At 42.2% G+C, this 19,880-nt stretch overlaps 1 protein-coding gene across 1 annotated transcript in view; it reads left to right on the top strand.

Annotated features, from left to right (window-relative positions):
* Window positions 1-582: 582 nt before the first annotated feature.
* Window positions 583-19,880, top strand: part of cog5 (component of oligomeric golgi complex 5) — a 74,220-nt gene continuing 54,922 nt past the window's right edge. The window contains exons 1-6 of the mRNA XM_004573094.4: window positions 583-655; window positions 998-1,137; window positions 2,627-2,684; window positions 3,163-3,217; window positions 13,425-13,494; window positions 15,712-15,832. Coding sequence (XP_004573151.2) covers window positions 610-655; window positions 998-1,137; window positions 2,627-2,684; window positions 3,163-3,217; window positions 13,425-13,494; window positions 15,712-15,832 — 490 coding nt within the window. The 5' untranslated portion in view covers window positions 583-609. The remainder of the gene's footprint in view (window positions 656-997; window positions 1,138-2,626; window positions 2,685-3,162; window positions 3,218-13,424; window positions 13,495-15,711; window positions 15,833-19,880) is intronic.

Here is a 19,880-nt window from a genome sequence, read left to right as displayed (position 1 = left end):
GAGTACAGTACAGTAATAATAATTGTACAGTAACTGTAATGCTGGTTAGTGACTGAGCAGCCTGGCGACTTTTCTCAGTTTCTTATATAAACTGTTTTAGTGTCTCATCTTCAGCTGCAGGTCCCAACATCCTTCAATTCAGTCAGAGCAGCAGATCTAATGTCTGCATGACTTTAATCAACATTCAGGCTCACAGTTATTTCTTTAATCAGGGTAAAATCACTCATGTGCACAGATTAACTGACGACTGCTCATCTTAGATGTTATGGTGACGTTGCACCAATTTAATGCCATTCAGAATTATTAGAATTATTAGAATTACACTTATGAGAAAGGAAACTCCTTGAACACAAATCAGCAAGATAAGAAGTGCTAATAATGGCAGATTTTTTTTCTTTGGGAAAAAATGTATTTGAGGGGAACTTTGTTTTAGTCTGACCTCAATCCCATCCGCTAACATGAAGGAGACGGGGTTTATGACCTATACTGCAGCCAGACACCAGGGGGCGATAGAGACGTTTTGTGGGGAGTTCTTTGGTTGTGTGTCCCTTTAAGATTCATGTAGCTTCCGGACTCCGTCACATTTACGTCACACACGGAACTGTCAAGATGGAGGACGGTAGAGAAGCTTCCACGAATTCACTTTTGAAGGATGGTAAAATGAGTTTTATCATGACAGAATTGGTGCATCGACTTTAAATACGATCGTCGATCGTTTGAAGGCATTTTATCAAAAGCTGCGAGAGTCTCGCAGGACTGTAAAAAATTCTTTAGCCAGTGAAGAAGCGACATTAACATCAATAACCTGGTTTGCATTGTTTGTACAATTCATTTGGCTAAATTAGTATTTGTGACAAAAAAAAGTAGAAACTACATTTGGTACCCATCAAGTCGCTAATTGTATAATTAGACAGTGACGTGTCTGATTATGTGCTCGCTGTCTAATATGTGAGACTGGGAGAGTTAATGGCTTGAAAACTGACTGCTGTGTTTGCAGAGTGTTATGCTGATTTCCTAGTAAAGGACTTTGATGTGAAGACATACACCGCTCAGGCCATTCACCATGCTGTAATCGCTGAACAGCTGGCCAAGCTGGCACAAGGCATCAGTCAGCTGGACAAGGAGCTACACACCCAGGTACAAATCCAGCTCACCTGGGCCACTGTTTCCCTCAGAATGCACTAATTTATAAACTTTCAGTAATAACCAGCATTCCCAAATTACTGTGAGAAAACTAAGCAGATCCAAATAGATGAACCCAGTGTAAGTTTAAATGTCTGTATCAGTGTGACAACTCAGGACGAGCGCTGGATCTATCCTGAGTTGACCTGTAGGATGTGTTGACGAATGCAAAACATGATTGCCAAAGTATTTTTGGGCAAGATGCTGGACGTCACAACAAAATTTAAGCCATTAAAAAGTTACTATTATTGTTTTAACAATAAATACCAACACTAAGGTAGTCTACTGAAATTTTAGCCACTTTAGAAGTGCTGAAAGTTAGAATCAAATAACCAGTGTTGGTCAAGTTACTTGAAAAAAGTAATCAGTAACTAATTACTGATTACTTCCCCAAAAAAGTAGTCCCTTTACTTTACTGATTACTTATTTTCAAAAGTAATTAGTTACTTGGTTAAAAACATGATTTACAACCTGAATAGGTGATAAAGCGATAGATCTTTCAGCCCAATTCTACTTTCTGCCTAATCCGTCATACAAAATGTAATCAAATGGAAAAGTCTCTTTTTAAAACTTGTTTTATTAGTTTTAATCTTTTAACTTTATGCATCAAGCAAACATTAAATTATATGCACCATTCTCTGACTGGAAGAAATTAGTTTAACATTTAAACCTATTTTCTGCACATTCCAGCACATAAAATAAAATATTTTTTTCTGTTTACACTCAGTCTTTCAAATAGATGCAAGTAAAATACAGCAGAAAATAAATAAAGTCAAAGTCTCAGCAGTCCTGTTGCTCTATTTTCACCTGTATAGCAGGCGGATGTTTGCCCTGGTCCAGGTGTGTTGTAGCGGTCAGTTGAAGAGTTTCTCTGTGAGTTTCCCATTACGTCGTAGCTACTCGGTGCTTGCTTGGAAGTTTAGGGGTTTTTTTCGCTGTAAAAAGAAGTTTTCTTCCCACGCAGTGAACAGCGGATGCTAATTAATGTTTTTGTCACTTTTTGCGGAATCAAACTCAAAGTAAGGTCAGTACTTCCACGCTTTAAACGCTGCACGCTCACACTCTCTCCCGCACTCGATATATTATCCTTTGTTGATCTGCACACAGCTGTTGCCACAACTGTCGCACTCGCTTACGTCACTGTCATGAGACCCTCACAAAAAAATCACGGTTTTAGTAACGCAGTAACGCAGCGTGCTTACGGGAAAGTAACGGTAATCTAATTACCTTTTTTTTGCAGTAGTAATCCCTTACTTTAGTCGTCACTTGAAGAAAGTAATCGGATTACAGTAACAACGCGTTACTGCTCATCTCTGAAAATAACAATGTGAATATATAAAATGTGACTAAAAGCAACTTAAATCAAACATTAATATGTCATATAAAGCACAAACAGTTACCATAACATGTGCAGTCTTCTTATATTTATGTTTATATTTTCCAGGTTGTGGCCAGACATGAAGACTTACTTGCTCAGGCTACTGGGATAGAGTCTCTGGAAGGTAAATTGCCACTTTTCCACAAGCTACTCTCATAAATTCAGATCTGTCAACTTCTTTTACAGACAAATTGATTTTTAGCAGTTTTAGGCTTCATCGTGTGAATCACTATGCCGAACAAATGCCATGCTTTGATTAGTTCAACTACAGTCAACATTTGATCATCTGTGAACGGTGGCTATTTTTAGAACTGCTGGTACTTAGGAAGGAATTAATTACTGTTATTACACCGTAAAACCACATCTGCTTTAATATTAAACTTATACTTTTCAAATGAACCTGAACTTTGATCATTAAGAGGATGGATGGGTAACATTTGCAGAAGTACTAAAGGAGTACATTCATAATGGGCTTTTCAGATGCTTGCAGTTCCTGCAGTTTACCAAAAGAAAGATCTAACATTGCTTGAAATAAGTCTGGTAACAAAGTAGCTCCAAGTTCAAAATATCCTGAAGGACTAAAATTATGATGTTGTTTTCAGGCGTCCTTCAGATGATGCAGACAAGGATTAGTGCTCTACAGGCAGCTGTTGACAGGTAAACGTGTTTGCCTCTGACTGTAGCCAGTCTATATACTGTTGATGTTAACAGGAAATATGTAGACATGTTTGGCTTAGTTCTTCACATTCACCCACTGTTTTCCTTTTACTGCCTTTAGATTTCTGTAACTGGGCATCTAGTGTGGTCTGTTAACAAAAATAACAATGAACTAAAAAAGTGTAGTGGTGAGATCAATAGAGTGAAAAGAATAAACGTCCAGAGCATCACAGTGGACCGGATACACTCTAGGTCCTTGGGAGCTGGAAACATGTCAAGCATCAATTCTAAAGGTGAGGCTGCAAAGTCAATGTCATTCTAAGCCAGTAGAAGCAAAATCGGCTCCCACCAGAGCAGATGCCAAATAGACTCGGAGGTTGAAAGAGCTGGCATGGATGCAACTCTTAATGCGCTTAATGAAGGAGGCAAAACTGAAGCTGCTCTAGCTGCAGCAAAGGTGCCAGAAGCTGCTACAGACAGTGACGATGGTAAAAGTGAAGTCGTGGTCCCCGGCCTTCCTTTATTCCCTGCTGTGTCACTGATGAAGATGTTAATGCACACTTTAGTCATGGGCAAAATGAAGACACTTAAGAACTTGACTCAGGGGACTAGATACAAACGAGCACTTTGTTCATTAGCCATTATCCTCATTCTTTCATTTTGTTAATTATCACACAGAAATGAAAACAGACCCAAACTTTTCCCTTCAGAGCTCCAACATGACACCCCTCACTCTCTCTGACACTCTGCAGTAAGACTGAGACTGTAGCCATGAAGCCTGGTATGGATCCACACAAGAATTGTCCCGTTCATAAGAAACCACACTCTTTAAAAGTTTCCTCAAAAAGCATTCCATTTATTAAAAATGCTGCATATCTATGAACCACAAAGCTAGAGATTGCAACACTGTAATGCGCTGTTCTGAGTGCTCTTTGCATGCCGGCTCTTCCTAACGGTCCACCTCCATGCATGACACGACGGTCTTGGATTTCAGAGGAGGAGCAAGGTGGGGAGCAAACCAGGAAGAACTCTCCTATTACAACATCCAGCTGCACAGAGGACTGTGGGGAAGGCAAAGTTCAAAGCTGTGTTTAGTCAGTGTGTGTCCCAGAGGAAGTCCTTAAAAAAAGAAAATGTGTGTGGAAGAAGGGCCATTGGCTTCATAATCCAAGCTGTAGATGGTTGTGTATCCCTTGGACTACCAACAAGTTTAGCTCGATTCCCAATAATAGACAGGAAATTCCCACACCAGAGACCGCTACTCATCAGCCTCATCTCAAAGCCGCTGCTGCCAAAATACTAGCTCTTGACCCAGCAGCTGAAATCCTCTCACTGCTCGTAAGGGACATTATCTGTGTCCATGAGGTCCACAGTCGGTATTATGGACCACCCCATGCACAATATGCCCAATGCCTGGACTTCTGATGGGTAGGAGACATTTGCCCACAAACCTACTGTGAACCTATTGAAGACCAGAATTCTGGAGACCGTCCAGCTCAGTTTTTTTCTGACCATGTGAGGCTTACAGGTGAGTGCGCAAACAGGCCTTCTGAAAAGCCAGTTCAGGATAACACTGGCTACCAGAGCTTTAGTCATGCCGCAGAGGATAACAGACGGGCACCGTCAGTTAAAGATGAGCTTTTTCTTCACATCATGAACACCAAAACGGCATCTGTCTAAAAACCGAGAACAAGCGAGTGTCTCACATCTCTTGGATGTGCTTTGAAAAGAAACCAAAGAAAAAAGACCACTATGTGCATGGAAAGGATCGTCAGCAGTGCTCATGCTGATCCGACAGCCGATATATGGAGCGACTGCCTCTCTCTCTCTCTCTCCCTCCTGCTGCCACTCACACTCTCTCCCGCACTCGATATATTATCCTTTGTTGATCTGCAAAGTTTAGCCAGGGGGGCCGATAGGGCATGAACAGGGAAAAGGGGGCACAAAGACATTTCTTTCTTATTTAAAATGTCTAGCTTTTAATAAATAATTATCTGAATCTTACACCCAAAGTTTTAATCTGATTTAAATGTATAGAAGTCCATTACTGTATATAGTAACTGTTAAGTCTAATATGCCCTAGTAAGCTATAGTACTTTTTCCTTTGGGAAGGTACCATCTGTGCAGTCTGTAGAAGAAAGATGCTGAATCTATTTAGGCAAGGCAAGGCAAGTTTATTTGTATAGCACAATTCAACAACAAGGTGATTCAAAGTGCTTTACAGAGACATTAGAAACAAGAACAAATAAAAAGCATGATTTAAAATTGAATAAAACAAGCAAATAAACGAACTAACTAATTAACAAACAAACAAACAAACAAACAACAGTATATAAAATCAAAACAGATAAAATCAGAACAGTAGATAAAATCAGTAGTTAAATGTAAGTTTTGAAATTTAAGCTTAAAGTGTGGATTTGGTGCTTTATTCAAATGCAGCTGAGAACAGGTGAGTCTTCAACCTGGATTTAAATAAACTGAGTGTTTCAGCTGATCTGAGGCTTTCTGGGAGTTTGTTCCAGATATAAGGAGCATAAAAGCTGAATGCAGCGTCTCCATGTCTGGTTCTGACTCTGGGAACTGATAAAAGACCGGATCCAGATGACCTGAGGGATCTGGATGGTTCATACTGGGTCAGGAGGTCATTGATGTATTTTGGTCCTAAACCATTCAGAGCTTTATAGACCAGCATCAGAACTTTAAAGTCTATCCTCTGACAGACAGGCAGCCAGTGTAAAGACCTCAGAGCTGGACTGATGTGGTCCACTTTTTTGGTCTTAGTGAGGACTCGAGCAGCAGAGTTCTGAATGAGCTGTAGTTGTCTGACTGATTTTTTAGGTAGACCTGTAAAGATGCTGTTACAGTAATCAAGCCTACTAAAGATGAATGCATGGACTAGTTTTTCCAGGTCCTGTTGAGACATCAGATCTTTTATTCTTGATATATTCTTGAGGTGATAGTAAGCTGACTTTGTTATTGTCTTAATGTGTTTTTCTAAGTTTAGGTCTGCATCCATCACTACACCCAAATTTCTCGCCTGGTTTGTGGTTTTTAGATGTATAGATTGAAGTTCTCTGGTGACCTGTAATTGTTTTTCTTTGGCGCCAAAGACTATTACCTCAGTTTTGTTTTTGTTTAGCTGGAGAAAATTGTGGCACAACCAGTCATTGATTTCCTCAATGCATTTACCAAGAGCCTGTACAGGGCCTCGGTCTCCTGGTGACATTGTGATATATATTTGTGTGTCATCTGCATAGCTGTGATAGTTTATTTTGTTGTTGTTTATAATCTGTGCCAGTGGGAGCATGGAGATGTTAAACAGAAGGGTCCCAAGATGGAACCTTGGGGAACTCCACATGTGATACTTGTCTGCTCAGATGTGAAGTTACCTATTGATACAAAGTATTTCCTGTTTTCTAAGTATGTTTTGAACCAGTTTAGTACAGTTCCTGAAAGACCTGTCCAGTTCTCCAGTCGTTTGAGTAATATGTTGTGGTCAACTGTATCAAATGCTGCACTGAGATCCAGTAAAACTAGGACTGACATTTTTCCACTGTCTGTATTCAGACATATGTCATTAAACACCCTCACGCAGCTCCAGCTATTTCTTGACAACAACAATCTCTATGAGAAGTTCCAGTCTGGTTTTAGAGCTCGGCATAGCACAGAAACCGCCCTACTGAGAGTTTTTAATGATTTGCTTTTAACTGTTGACTCTGGTTGTGCTGCTGTCTTAGTAACCTTGGACCTGACAGCAGCCTTCGACACTGTAGATCACAACATACTGCTAGCCCGCCTTCAACATTGTGTCGGTTTAAAGGGCACTGTCTTAAAGTTTTTCCAGTCCTATTTGAATAATAGGAGTTTTTCTGTTCACCTTGGTGAACTGTCATCTCCCAGAGCTCCTTTAACCTGTGGCGTACCTCAGGGGTCCATACTAGGCCCCCTGTTGTTTATTCTGTACTTGCTCCCTCTGGGCGATGTGCTCCGTAAACATAATGTGTCCTTCCACATCTTTGCCGATGATATTCAGATCTACCTCCCTCTGAGGTTGAACTGCAATGTTTCTTTGCAGCCGCTACTCTCCTGCTTGTCTGACATTAAGACTTGGATGACTCTTAACTTCTTACACCTTAATGAAAGCAAAACTGAAGTCATTGTGTTTGGGCTTCCTAAAGATCCCAACTTCTCTCTTGACTTTTTGGGACCCCTAACCTCCGATTGCACTTCTTCCATTAAGAGTCTTGGAGTTATTTTTGACAATGCTTTTAAACTTGATAAACAAATCAGCTCTGTAGTTAAGGGATCTTTTTATCATTTACGGATTTTAGCCAAAGTCAAGTCTTACCTTTGCAGGAACGATCTAGAAAGAGTGGTCCATGCTTTTATTACTTCACGGCTGGACTACTGTAATTCCCTCTATGCTGGCCTAGATCGTTCCTGTCTACATCGCCTTCAACTGGTGCAGAACGCTGCCGCTCGCCTGTTGACCGGTTCAAAAAAAAGAGACCACATCACTCCGGTTCTCTGCTCTCTCCACTGGCTCCCAGTTGCTTTTAGGATTGATTTTAAAATCTTACTGCTGGCTTTTAAGGTTTTAAATGGCACTGCACCTTCTTACCTGTCAGAACTCCTTAGTACTTATCGCCCCAGGAGATCTTTGAGGTCAGCCGACCTGATGCTTTTAGATGTTCCCAGGTATAAATTAAAGACAAAGGGAGAGAGGGCGTTTGCTGTGGCTGCACCCAGACTGTGGAACAGTTTACCTCCTCACGTCAGATTCTCCAAAAGCCTAGAAACTTTTAAAACTGCTCTTAAAACTCACCTCTTTTCATTGGCTTTTAGAAAGGTTTAATTTATTTGTTTATTTATTTTTTATTTTGATCAGCGAGGTGTTTTACGAAATTGTGTTCTATTGTATTTTTATCTGTATTTACTGTACAGCACTTTGGTCAGCCTTGGTTGTTTTTAAATGTGCTCTATAAATAAACTTGACTTGACTTGACTTTGGTCAGAGCGGTTTCAGTGCTGTGGTTCTGTCTAAAACCTGACTGGAAGGCATCGTAGCAATTATTCTGTTTTAAGAAGTAACTGAGCTGTTGAGAAACTGCTTTTTCAATGATCTTACTTAAAAACGGGAGATTTGAGATCGGCCTGTAGTTGTTCATTTGTGTCTTGTCAAGATTGTCCTTTTTCAGTATAGGTTTGATTACAGCAGTTTTTAGTGATTCTGGAAACACACCTGATAATAAAGAAAAGTTGACGATCTGTAACAGGTCTGACTCTAAAGTCTTTGAGACCTTTTTGAAAAAACTTGTTGGAAGGACATCTAAACAGCAGGAGGAGGAGTTCAGTTGACCTAAGATGTCCTCCAGGTCTTTGCTGTTAATAGGTTGAAACTGTTTCATGGTGTTTAAACAGTTTTTTGGTGGACACAGTACATATCCTGGATCTGCTGTTGATGTACCAACTGCTTGTCTAATTTTTTGGATTTTTTCAGTGAAGAATTTGGCAAAGTCATTGCAGGCCATGGTCGAATGAAGTTCAGCTGCCACTGACACAGGAGGGTTTGTTAGCCTGTCAACTGTAGAAAATAAGACCCGAGCATTATGGCTGTTTTTAGTGATGATGTCAGAGAAGTAGGACCTCCTTGCATTCCTCAGTTGTAAATTATAATTGTGAAGTTTCTCTTTATAGATGTCATAATGAACCTGGAGGTTTGTTTTTCTCCATCTGCGCTCAGCTTTCCTACACTCTCTTTTTTCTTTTTTCACCAGTGTGGAGTTTCTCCATGGAGACTTTTTCCTTCCAGAGATAACCTTCACCTTAATGGGAGCAATAGTGTCCATTACATTTAACATGTTAGCATTGAAGCTATTGACGAGCTCATTGACTGACCCTCTGGGCAGGTCAGGTGTTAATGGGAAGACCTGGTTAAAAATTGCACTACTGTGTTCAGTTATGCACCGTTTTGTGATCACTGTTGTTGATATATTTGTGTGGGCTGAGATTTTACTTTCAAAGAAAACACAGTAATGATCAGACAGGCCCACATCAGACACAGTAACCTTTGAAATGCTCAGGCCCTTGGAGATCAGTAGGTCGAGAGTGTGTCCTCTATTATGTGTGGCCTCTGTTACATGCTGAGTCAGCCCAAAGTTGCCCAGAGTGTTACTCAGGTCTTTAGTCCCTTTGTCCTGAGGGTTGTCCACATGAATGTTAAAATCCCCAGCAATAATTACACAGTCAAAATCAACACAGATCACAGACAGCAGTTCACTGAGGTCATTAAAAAAGTCTGTGCAGTATTTGGGAGGCCTGTAAACATTAAGAAACACAACTTTGGATGGGGCCTTCAGCTGTAAAGCCACATATTCAAAAGACTGAAAACTTCCAGGAGATAGCTGCTTACATTGAAATGATTCATTAAATAAGACAGCAACCCCTCCTCCTCTCCTGCTCACCCTGACCTCACTGATAAAACTGTAGTTAGGAGGGGTCGTCTCGATGAGAACAGCTCCACTGTTACTTTGGTCCAACCAAGTTTCAGTTAAAAACATAAAATCAAGGCTGTGCTCAGTGATTAAATCATTAATTAAAAATGTTTTCCCAGCTAGAGATCTAATGTTTAATAAAGCCAACTTAAGCGTTTTAGAGGTATTACTTGTCCCCTCGTGTTTGGGAGCAGTCTGTGGCACACAAGGTATGTTTACTATGTTTAAAGATCTTTTAGAGTGCAGCTCTCTGTGTTTTGACCAGGCCACATGTCTCCTTCTGTCACCTAAAAGTACAGAGATTTTAAAACCTTCTAGTAAACAGGGTCCCAGCTTCTCCTGGGAAAAGTCACCACTGCCATAATCCTCGCAGCCCGGACCCTTCACACATCACGCATCAGACTGCGGAGACAGGGCATGAAGAGGAACTAAGGGGGGCGAGGCTGGGCAATGTGACTTCGATTGCTCTGTTGAGGGTGGGGCTCGATGGCGAACCTTTGGCCGCTCTGGTGGGGGGTTTATGGGGGACAAAAAGGGATTCGGACGGGGGGTAGATCTGAGCCCAGCATTGACCCGCTCCATCATCTCCTCAGTGAATTTCAGGTGTGGGGAGGAGGGAGAAAGGGAGGGGGAGGAGGGTGATGGCCTGTCAGGGGTTTGGGGGACTGGGGAAGGTCGTGGTCCCTGGTCCTGGTCGTTGGTGTTGTTGAGAGAGTTGGAGGCAAATAGGGACCCCTCTTCTTGCCTTAGATGTCTCTCCTTTCTGAGGCTCTTCCTCAGATGCCATGGATGTCTCTCCTTTCTGAGGCTCTTCCCGGGTGGGGGCAAATGGAGCTCCTCCTCAAGGTTTCTGCTGGGCTTTGTCTGTTCTTGGAGTACTGTTTGTTCCTCTTTATGAGATAACTCCTCGTTTATCTCAGCCTTGGCACCAAGCACGGATGGATGACGTATGGAATAAAACAAGTTGGAGGTGAACAGTTTCACCCCTGACTTGTTAAAATTAAATCCATTTGCTTTGAACAGATGCCTGCGTTCCCAAAAAATATTAAAGTTGTCGATAAAGTGCACTGAGTGGTCAGCACATGCTGATATAAGCCATTTATTCAGTGTAAACAACCTGCTGAATCTCTCGTCTCCTCCTCTGACCGGCGGTACAGGCCCACTGATGAATACAGCTGCATTCAGAGAGTTTACAGTGTTTAATAATCCAGTAAAGTCCCGTTTCAGAACCTCCGACTGTTGTTTGGACACATCGTTTGACCCTGTATGCAGAACAATGTTTGTCACAGTTGGATATTCATCTGCAATTTGAAGAATTCTCTCCTTCAGGTTGTTGACCATATCGTTAGGAAAGCAGAGGACTTTAGTGTTCTTACCGCACATCCTTTGTACATCCTTTACGGCAGAGTCACCCACAATCAGAGTTTCAGGCCTAGCCTCTAGCTTTCCCTGTGGCCTTTCACTTTTCAACAAATTTTCAGACCTTATTTCGCTGCTTTTAGATGGATGGTTGTCCGATATAGATCCAGGGTCCTTTGATAGTGGAGCAAATCTGTTCTGCAGTTTCACATTCAGTTGTTTTGGAGGTTTGTTGTTAACCTTCCTATTCACGGTTGTCCAGTCCTGTTTCCTCCCGTATACAGGGGTAGAAGAGCTTCTCTGTCTCGTAGGAAGTGAAGGCCAGTCTGTTTCAGAGATTTCAGCTCGCTGTGCCCTGCCTGTGATACGTCCTCCCCCTTCCAGGAGACATGATTTATGTCTTGGTTTTGCACCAAGACAGTCTAAGGGGGGATTATCACTTGAGGATTTATAATAATGCACAGAGTCTACTTTCTTGGTCATGTTATCTGTGCTCCTTAGCTGTGTACTAGCTTGCTCATCGCCATTGTTTTGAATCAAAGGCAAGGTTGTTTCATTTCCACACAGTCCATTTACCTCCACGTTTACTTCTAAGCGATGAATTTTTGTCTCCAGTACTGCAATCTTCTGCAGGAGGCTGTGGTAGTCATCTGTGGAGAGGGAAGGCATCTTGTTGCTAGTTAGCCTAGCGGTTAGCACCTTTCCAGGCTATTGAGGCTGCTCGGTGCCCAGACGCTGTAATCAGGCTTCAGCTGTGTCTAGGCCACAGACACACGGAGCGCTGAGGACAAGGTAACCATAAAATGTTGCTGTTTCTGTTAAGAACACTCTAGTCCTAATGATCTACAAGTGTCCAGAAGTTATCGCAGGTAAGCTCACACGGAAAAAAGGGAAAAAATCAGCATAAAAATCAATAAAATCAATAAAATCAATATAAGAAGCAAAGCATTCAAGAGCAAAGAGATGAAGCGTCCACACTCACAAAGGGGAGGAGCAAGCACTTTTAATTATTCTTGAAAAATAATTTATTTCTGTGCATTTTTTTTTCCAACCTGCATCAAATTAAAGTTGATTACGTCGATTAAGCATCATAAGGTGGAGGGTGGAGGGTGGTTCCCTATTTTTTATTTATTTATTTTTGTTGTTGCTGGGAGTTTTAGAGCCCTATTAGTTAGGTTGCTTAATATTTCTGCTAAGTACTCTTTAAAATACCAGAGTAGGGAGGATGGAGCAGGTTTAAGTTTATTAGATTGATCAGTTTTACTGAACTATGAAATATTTTGGGTGCAGTGTATTTTTAACAAAATAGCTTTAGTGTTTTTTTTGTTTTGTTTTTTTAACTTGAGTATGAACTTATACAAAAAGCAGCAAGATATTAAAAAACAGTTTTATTGATTAAAAAACACATATCGGATTCATATCGGTATCGGCAGATATCCACTTTATGATATCGGTATCGGACATGAAAAAGTGGTATCGTGCCATCTCTAGTATTTGCCAAGTTTTGGTATCTATCATTCAGAAACCAGGGCAAATCAGGCTACTGTTTGACTGCAGAATTTGTGGATGGGATGCAGTATTCCCAAGGGAAAACAACAAAAAGGGGCAGAGATGGAGGGATTCTCTTCAGGACAGACGGGAGCTAAAGATACTGAGAATGTATATTTTGCTCCTGTTGTCAGCAGCTCAAAGTTTACCCGACCCTCATAGACAGGAGGTCAAAGTGGGTCAGTGTTTGGGAAAGCAAAAACACTGTGTGCTTTGGTACTAGCTGCTTCAGAAAGAGTCGGATACCACGGTGGGTGATTCTTTCCTCCTGGCATAGGGTGGCGCCTGGCTACATCTTTAACGAGTCAAGACGCTTTCACGTTGATGTTCACAATCATTACACAGTCCACAGGTGCTGGGGGACAAACTCTTCATCTTCTGCAGTGGCAGACATTTGATTTTGTTTTGTATTGGTTTAAGTTAGTGTTACATCCAGGAAGCGTCAAGCTAAACTGTGCAGGAAACAGCTGTGACGGGCAGATGAAGGCACGTGGTCAGGCGCTGATTGAAGGAGAACTTGATTTTCTTTGATGTTTTAGATATCATTGGATTCTGTTTATTTAATCGTGAGAACCGATGATTAGTATTAAAATTCAGTCGACTGTGCGGCATTGCCACAGATTGTAATAAAACATGGAAACTCACCTTGACTAATGTAACAAACCTCAGCCTGTATGCACATTCCAAAAGCTGGTGTGAGGTTCCAGGTTGTTCCAGGTTGTTCCAGGTTGTTCCAGGTTGTTCCAGGTACAGTTTTTGCTGCAGTACAGCTCTATCTGTCTGATCTAACACTGATGTCCTTCCAGGATAAGGACAAAGATTGTTGAGCCATACAACAAGATTGTGGCCAGGATCACTCAGCTCGCCAGGCTGCAGGTAAGTTGAATATCATGTCATTTGTGAATAAATGATTGAGTGTCATTTGAAATGATAGATGACAACTCTTTACGTGACAGTTTGAGTGAAAAACCTTTGAAAACCCAGAGAGACCACGGTGCAGACGAGAAGGTCGGCTTTTGTTGGCCTGAACTCCGAGCTGCTGTTTGTGCAGCTCTGTGAGAACACGGCGCTCCACGCCTCCTGCTCATGCAGACGAGGAAACTCAGGGTTAAATATTGATGAAACAACAGCTGTAAAAAGGTCAGCGTGTTTCAGGAGTCCCTCTGGGGCTGATGCCTCTGTGTTGTGCATGTCAGCTGTTTTGTGCTTCTAGTATGAGACTCAGCAGCTGTCAGTGAGACAGTGTGGGATCATCTACAACATCTGAGTGCAAAGGTTAAATAAAACAGTTCTCAGCAGATTTATTTTAGTAGTTTTATTTGTAAAAGGGTGACATTTTACAAAGTCTGATAATTTGCATAGACTGTATAAAACATTTTAAACTGCACACTCATTGGCTATTGGCTTGTCAATGACAAGTCCAGGCCAGTCAGCGTGCGGTTTTACAGTTAAGTGGAATTATGCCGCTCCACTCCAGGGCCCGTTCGTCTGCCTGCAGTGAGCTCTGTGGTCAGATGGAGGCAGTATAGAGAGGATGTCCTGCAGCCGGTCTGTGGGGCGCCCCTGCTGTTGTTGGTCTGAGAGCCAAGTTCAGTGTTAAACGGTGTCAGCGCTGCCGCTGTCTGTGCTTTTCATGGTTTATTTTGGTTGTTGAAGTTTTTTCACGGTTTCCCCAGTGACTGACTGAAAAGTGTACGCAGATACGTTTCCCATTTAAGATCTGTTTTTCTTTATCACAACCAGTTTTCTTTTAAAACCAAGATGGAGATGGTGTAAGCACTCATCTCCAGCCTTCAAAACTGGACGTGAGCAGCCAATAGGTGACATCGCAGTAGCTCCATCTGCTATTCTACTTTTTGATTATACCGACTCCACGCTGTGTCTGTTCTTTGAGTCATTGTGCTTCAGCAACGGTTCACATAAGTAGATAGTTGTAGCACATTGGTGATAAACCATTGATCACAATTCAAACAGTGTCACAGACAGGAGACAGGCTTGCTGGCTTACTGAGCATTTGACAGGTTCAAGGTTCTTTATTTGTCACATGCATAGTTATACAAGTATAACACACAGTGAAATGTAGCCTGACACGCTCCTCGACATGTGCAAAAATTGGGGGGGTGTAGAGGAAGAACATTATTTATATGTATATATATATATGTATGTATATATATATATATATATATATATATATATATATATATATATATATATATATATATATATATATATATAATTTATTTATTTATTTTAGGGGTGCAACGATACACAAAATTCACGGTTCGGTTCGATACTTTGGTGTCACGGTTCGATATTTTTTCGATACAAAAAAATGTTCATGCCTTTTTAATTTGTCATTTATTAAAATTATAAATATATATTTTAACTCAAAAGTACAGTTTTTAAATTTAACCCCTAACCCTTGTGCGTGTTTTTTATTTTGACAGCGAATGCGCACCTGCGGACCACTTATGTGCAGCCCTGGTTATTTAGCTCGTCATATCGCAGCCACAGAAATTATTTTGTCCATGAAACCATAAAGCTGCACTTTCTTTTTGCCTTATAGTCTGATTTGTCATAACTTCTCCGTTTTGTGGTAAGCTTTTCTTTGGCTGTCACTTCTTCACCCTGACCTGTCTTGTTTGGCTCAGCAGAACTGAAATGCTTTTACACACGCACTCACATAAGCTCAGCGATTCTCTGCGCGATCAACCTCTCACATGTGTAAGCTGCGGGAGATTTCACTTGTCATGTTTGCATAGTAAGCTAACGATTAATAAGACGATGTCAGAGGAATTGGTGCACAAATTATCATCACTCACAGATCAGTGCTGTCGCTCTCTATACATAGAGACACCACAAAACAAACAATAGTGTATAGTATGAAACAATAGATGTTTTAATTTCATCACTTGATATATGTCGTCATATCGCACAGAAACCATTTAATGCGATATGAAAATGAGAAGCATACTGGAAACATGTTGTTCTTGACTGCTTTTTTGCCGTGTCTCAATTAATGGAATTAGTTGTGTAATTCTCAGTTCTTGTTTACATCAGTCGTCTCAACACCTCCCTTCTTCACTGCTGCAGGGTGCCTGTGACCTTCTGCGGAGGATCATTCGCATCTTGTATCTGAGCAAGAGGCTTCAGGGACAGCTGCAAGGAGGCAGCAGGGAGATCACCAAGGCGGCTCAGAGCCTTAACGAGCTTGGTAAGGACATGCATGTCTATCATAGAACAACTGTTACATAAGCAGCTGTGTGTTTTTCACAACTCAGATCTACTCGACACCTAGAACACCGGTAACTTTAAAGCCTTTTTCCACTAATACCTACTCAAGTCCGCTCGGCACGACTCAGCTTGGTTTTTGGGTTTTCCATTAGGTGGTAGTACCTTGTATTTGATACCAGCTACTTTTTTAGTACCTGCTTGGCCAAGTAAAGTCAACAGACTGCATGCGACTGATTGGCTAGTCAGCTGCGTCAATGAGTGGTGAGAGGATCTCGTTCATGAAAATCAAAACAGTCGCTTTTGAACGAGAAAAATGGCTACAGAGAAAAACAACAGCGTAGTCCCGAAGACAAACACACCACAGACCAAGCAGCAGGTATATCATCGCAGCGTGTCACAATATTCACCTTGTTGTTGAGTGGAAAAGGCAATGAAGTGTTACTTTCTTTAGGTTAGACTTGAAACAGACAGGTTTTTATTAACACAGACAATCAAAGAAGATCCATCCATCCATCCATTCGCTTCCACTTATCCTTTTCAGGGTCGCGGGGGGCGCTGGAGCTTATCCCAGCTGTCATAGGGCGAAAGGCGGGGTACACCCTGGACAGGTCGCCAGTCTGTCGCAGGGCTAACACACAGGGACAGACAACCATTCACACTCACATTCACACCTAGTGACAATTTGGATTAATCAATTAACCTATCCCCACAAGCTGCATGTCTTTGGACGGTGGGAGGAAGCTGGAGTACCCGGAGAGAACCCGGGTACTCCGGGTTCTCTCATTTCTCATCAAAGAAGATGAAATGAACAAATATGTAGACATGTAATGTCATATTCAGGGGCTACCTCGATTTGTTTGGACTGAATATGTAGACGTTTAATTTTCCTGTGAAAACATCAGCAGGTTGCACTTTTAGGAGGTTTTTCCTTGGTTAACATATCTATAAGTTTGGAAACGGCTGAACTCTCGGCGCTTCGATGTTCAGGGTTAGATGTGATATTGTAATGAACCCTGCAGCATAAAAGTATTTTTGGTCCATACAATCACATGAAAAGAGTTTTGTACAGTGGCTCCAGTGACGACAGGACTGTTGATTTTTAAATTGTAGTGTGACGCCTGCATGCTCCGGGCTGATTCTGCAGAACACTATCCAGAACCTGAACGAGACTCAAACATAAACAGAGAAAAGCTCAGTAGAAGAGGCATGCTTCCCCCAGTTTAGAAGAATGGATGTGTTTTAGGTCGTCACACTCAAACATCATTTTATTTTTTAAAATAACAACTAGCCTGAATTTTGGCTTGAAAGCGTGAACAGAAGATATTCGTTACCCTCTTTAGTTCCACAAAGTAACCAGACTGTTAACAGAGCACAAAGTGTTTGGTTTTTTTTTGTGTTTTTACCTCCTCCTGTGCTTGTTTGATACACTGGAAGAGACCAAAGGCAGCACAATGATAGGATTGCAGTTGTGCAAAGCACAGACCCTTACTGGGAATCACTGTGGGTTTCAGTTAGGGCTGGAATAATTCATTGAGTAATCAATTGTTGAAAAACAAATCTTAAATGTAAAACTTTTGCTTCGATGGTTCGTTAAAGTCACAACTGTGTAGCACTTATCGTCCGTCTACTCACGGCAGAGAGCAGTGGAAAGAACAGGTGCAGTGCAGGAAGCTTTTCTAGCATCACTGTAACACTTTTGTTACTGTAAGCGCCATAAAAACCTGGGACAAAGCTGGCAGGAGTCCTTAATCAAACCGTCTGCCCAACAAGCTCCAACGTGAAGACAATCCAACTGATCCCATTCTACTACTGTTTGTTTTACACTGAAAATCTACAAGAAACCTACAGAAGGTAAAATAAAATATGAAGATGAACAGTTAAGGTGCCAATATACCCTTCGCAGTGGTCATCGCACAGATGCAGCCATTTATACCCGCGGCGCAGTATTCTCCTAAACCATAGGTGTCGCCACTCGGACAGGATTTCGTCATACGCGCTGATGATGAGGAGAAGTCAAAAGACTTTGTCGAGTGTTTAGTTTTTTATTTATTTTTGTAAAGTTCTTTTCACAAACTCCAGTTTTCAAACAGTCCCAAGACCTCTGCAGCAATTAATTATTTTAGTAATCGAGTAGTCTATCGATGATTCCATCAACTAATGAAGTAATCGGATAAGAAATACTTTTCTTAGTAATGAGCAATAATGAATATTCAAAAGAGAAAAGTCTTTCAGAATGACTGCCCGTCGGTTTCCATTTTAGAAACAGTTTGACTGCATACAACAACAAACCCTTTCGGTTTACGTACATGTATTACAACATGTTTGTGATGCTGAAAACTGAAGTTATGGTGGTGGAAACATTAGTTAATGCTAATAGTAATTCAGCGTCCAGCCTAACAACTGTCAGGTCAGTGGCTCAGAGTTATTTGGCCCATGTATAGAGCCATCTACTAATTGGAAGGTTGATGGTTCAGTTCCTGGTGGTGCCAGACACTGACCCATGTTAGATTGATAGCATATGTGTTTGACAGAAAGCACTTCTACATAGAAAATTAGTGCATGTATGAATGGGTGTGAATGGAGCCGATCCAAAGAGGTCAAAGGTCGATCCTCCAGCTCGCTAGTATGGGGAGTCCCAGCCAGGATAGCTTTGCATTCGTGCTGTCAGCGTTAATCTCATTAAAATGCATGTAACGCGGCAAATCTCCATTAGCGAGTTAGCGCAGATCGCCCCGTGTGTGTGGCTGCACAGCGTCAACGCGTTAGCGCAGTCAGCTCGTTAAAGCGTTAGTGCAGATCGTGGGCGGCTGCACGGCACTAACTCGCTAACGGAGATTAGTTAATATAAGATAAGATGAGATGGCGCCGGTGAGGTCGGCTGCCGTCACGACTGCTCCGACCACTTTTTCTTTGTCTTTGTTTTTTAAGTTAGTTTTCAGCGTTTCTAAATCGGCAAAATCATCACCATTGGGTACATTAGGTATGACAGTGACACTCTTGTTTCTATTGGTATACAATGTACTCACAATTCGAAGTTTTTAACTCCGGATCCGAGCTGGCCGAGTGAGATCTCGAGGGAGAACAAAGGGAAGCGGCGGCGGCCTAGAGGGAAGCGAGCCGGCGTCAGGAACAGGCTGAGAGCTCGTGCACACCGCACACCTCTGCCTAGCATCCTGCTCGCCAACGTCCAGTCACTGGAGAACAAGCTTGACGACCTCAGGGCCAGGATAAAGTTCCAGAGAGACATTCGGGACTGCAATCTCCTCTGCTTCACCGAGACATGGCTGAACCCAGCGGTGCCGGACCACGCCATCCAGCCGGCCGAGTTCTTCTTGGTTCACCGCATGGACAGGACACGGGACTCGGGGAAGTCAAGGGGAGGCGGCGTGTGTTTAATGGTGAACAACAACTGGTGCAACAGTGCGAACGTTGTTCCTCTCACACGCTCCTGCACACCAAATCTGGAACTACTGTCCATCATGTGTCGTCCTTTTTATCTACCTCGGGAATTTACATCGGTCATTGTAAGTGCCGTTTATATTCCACCACAAGCGGACACGGTCACCGCCTTGTGCGAGCTGCATGAGGCACTCACACAGCACCAGACACAACACCAGGACGCTGCGCTTATTGTGACGGGGGACTTTAATAGCGCCAACCTCAAACGCGCAGCGCCGAACTTTTATCAACACATCACCTGCCCCACCAGGGGTGAAAGGACACTGGACCACTGCTACACTACGGTCAAGGACGGCTACAAGGCACAATCCCGCCCTCCGTTTGGCAAATCTGATCACGCCGCCATCTTCCTCATGCCAAAATACAAACAAAGGCTGAAACAGGAAGTTCCGGTTCAGAGGAAGGTCGCGCGCTGGACGGATCAATCGGTGGCCGCGTTACAGGACGCACTCGATGACGCAGACTGGGGCATGTTCAGAAACAGCTCCGACGATGACGTCAACGTGTTTACGGAAGCGGTTGTGGGATTCATCGGGAAACTAGCGGATGATACCGTGGAGACAAAGACT

The sequence above is a fragment of the Maylandia zebra genome, linkage group LG17 (assembly GCF_041146795.1).
Source record: "Maylandia zebra isolate NMK-2024a linkage group LG17, Mzebra_GT3a, whole genome shotgun sequence".
Taxonomy (NCBI): Eukaryota; Metazoa; Chordata; class Actinopteri; order Cichliformes; family Cichlidae; genus Maylandia; species Maylandia zebra.
This window is presented reverse-complemented; position numbering and strand designations above follow the sequence as displayed.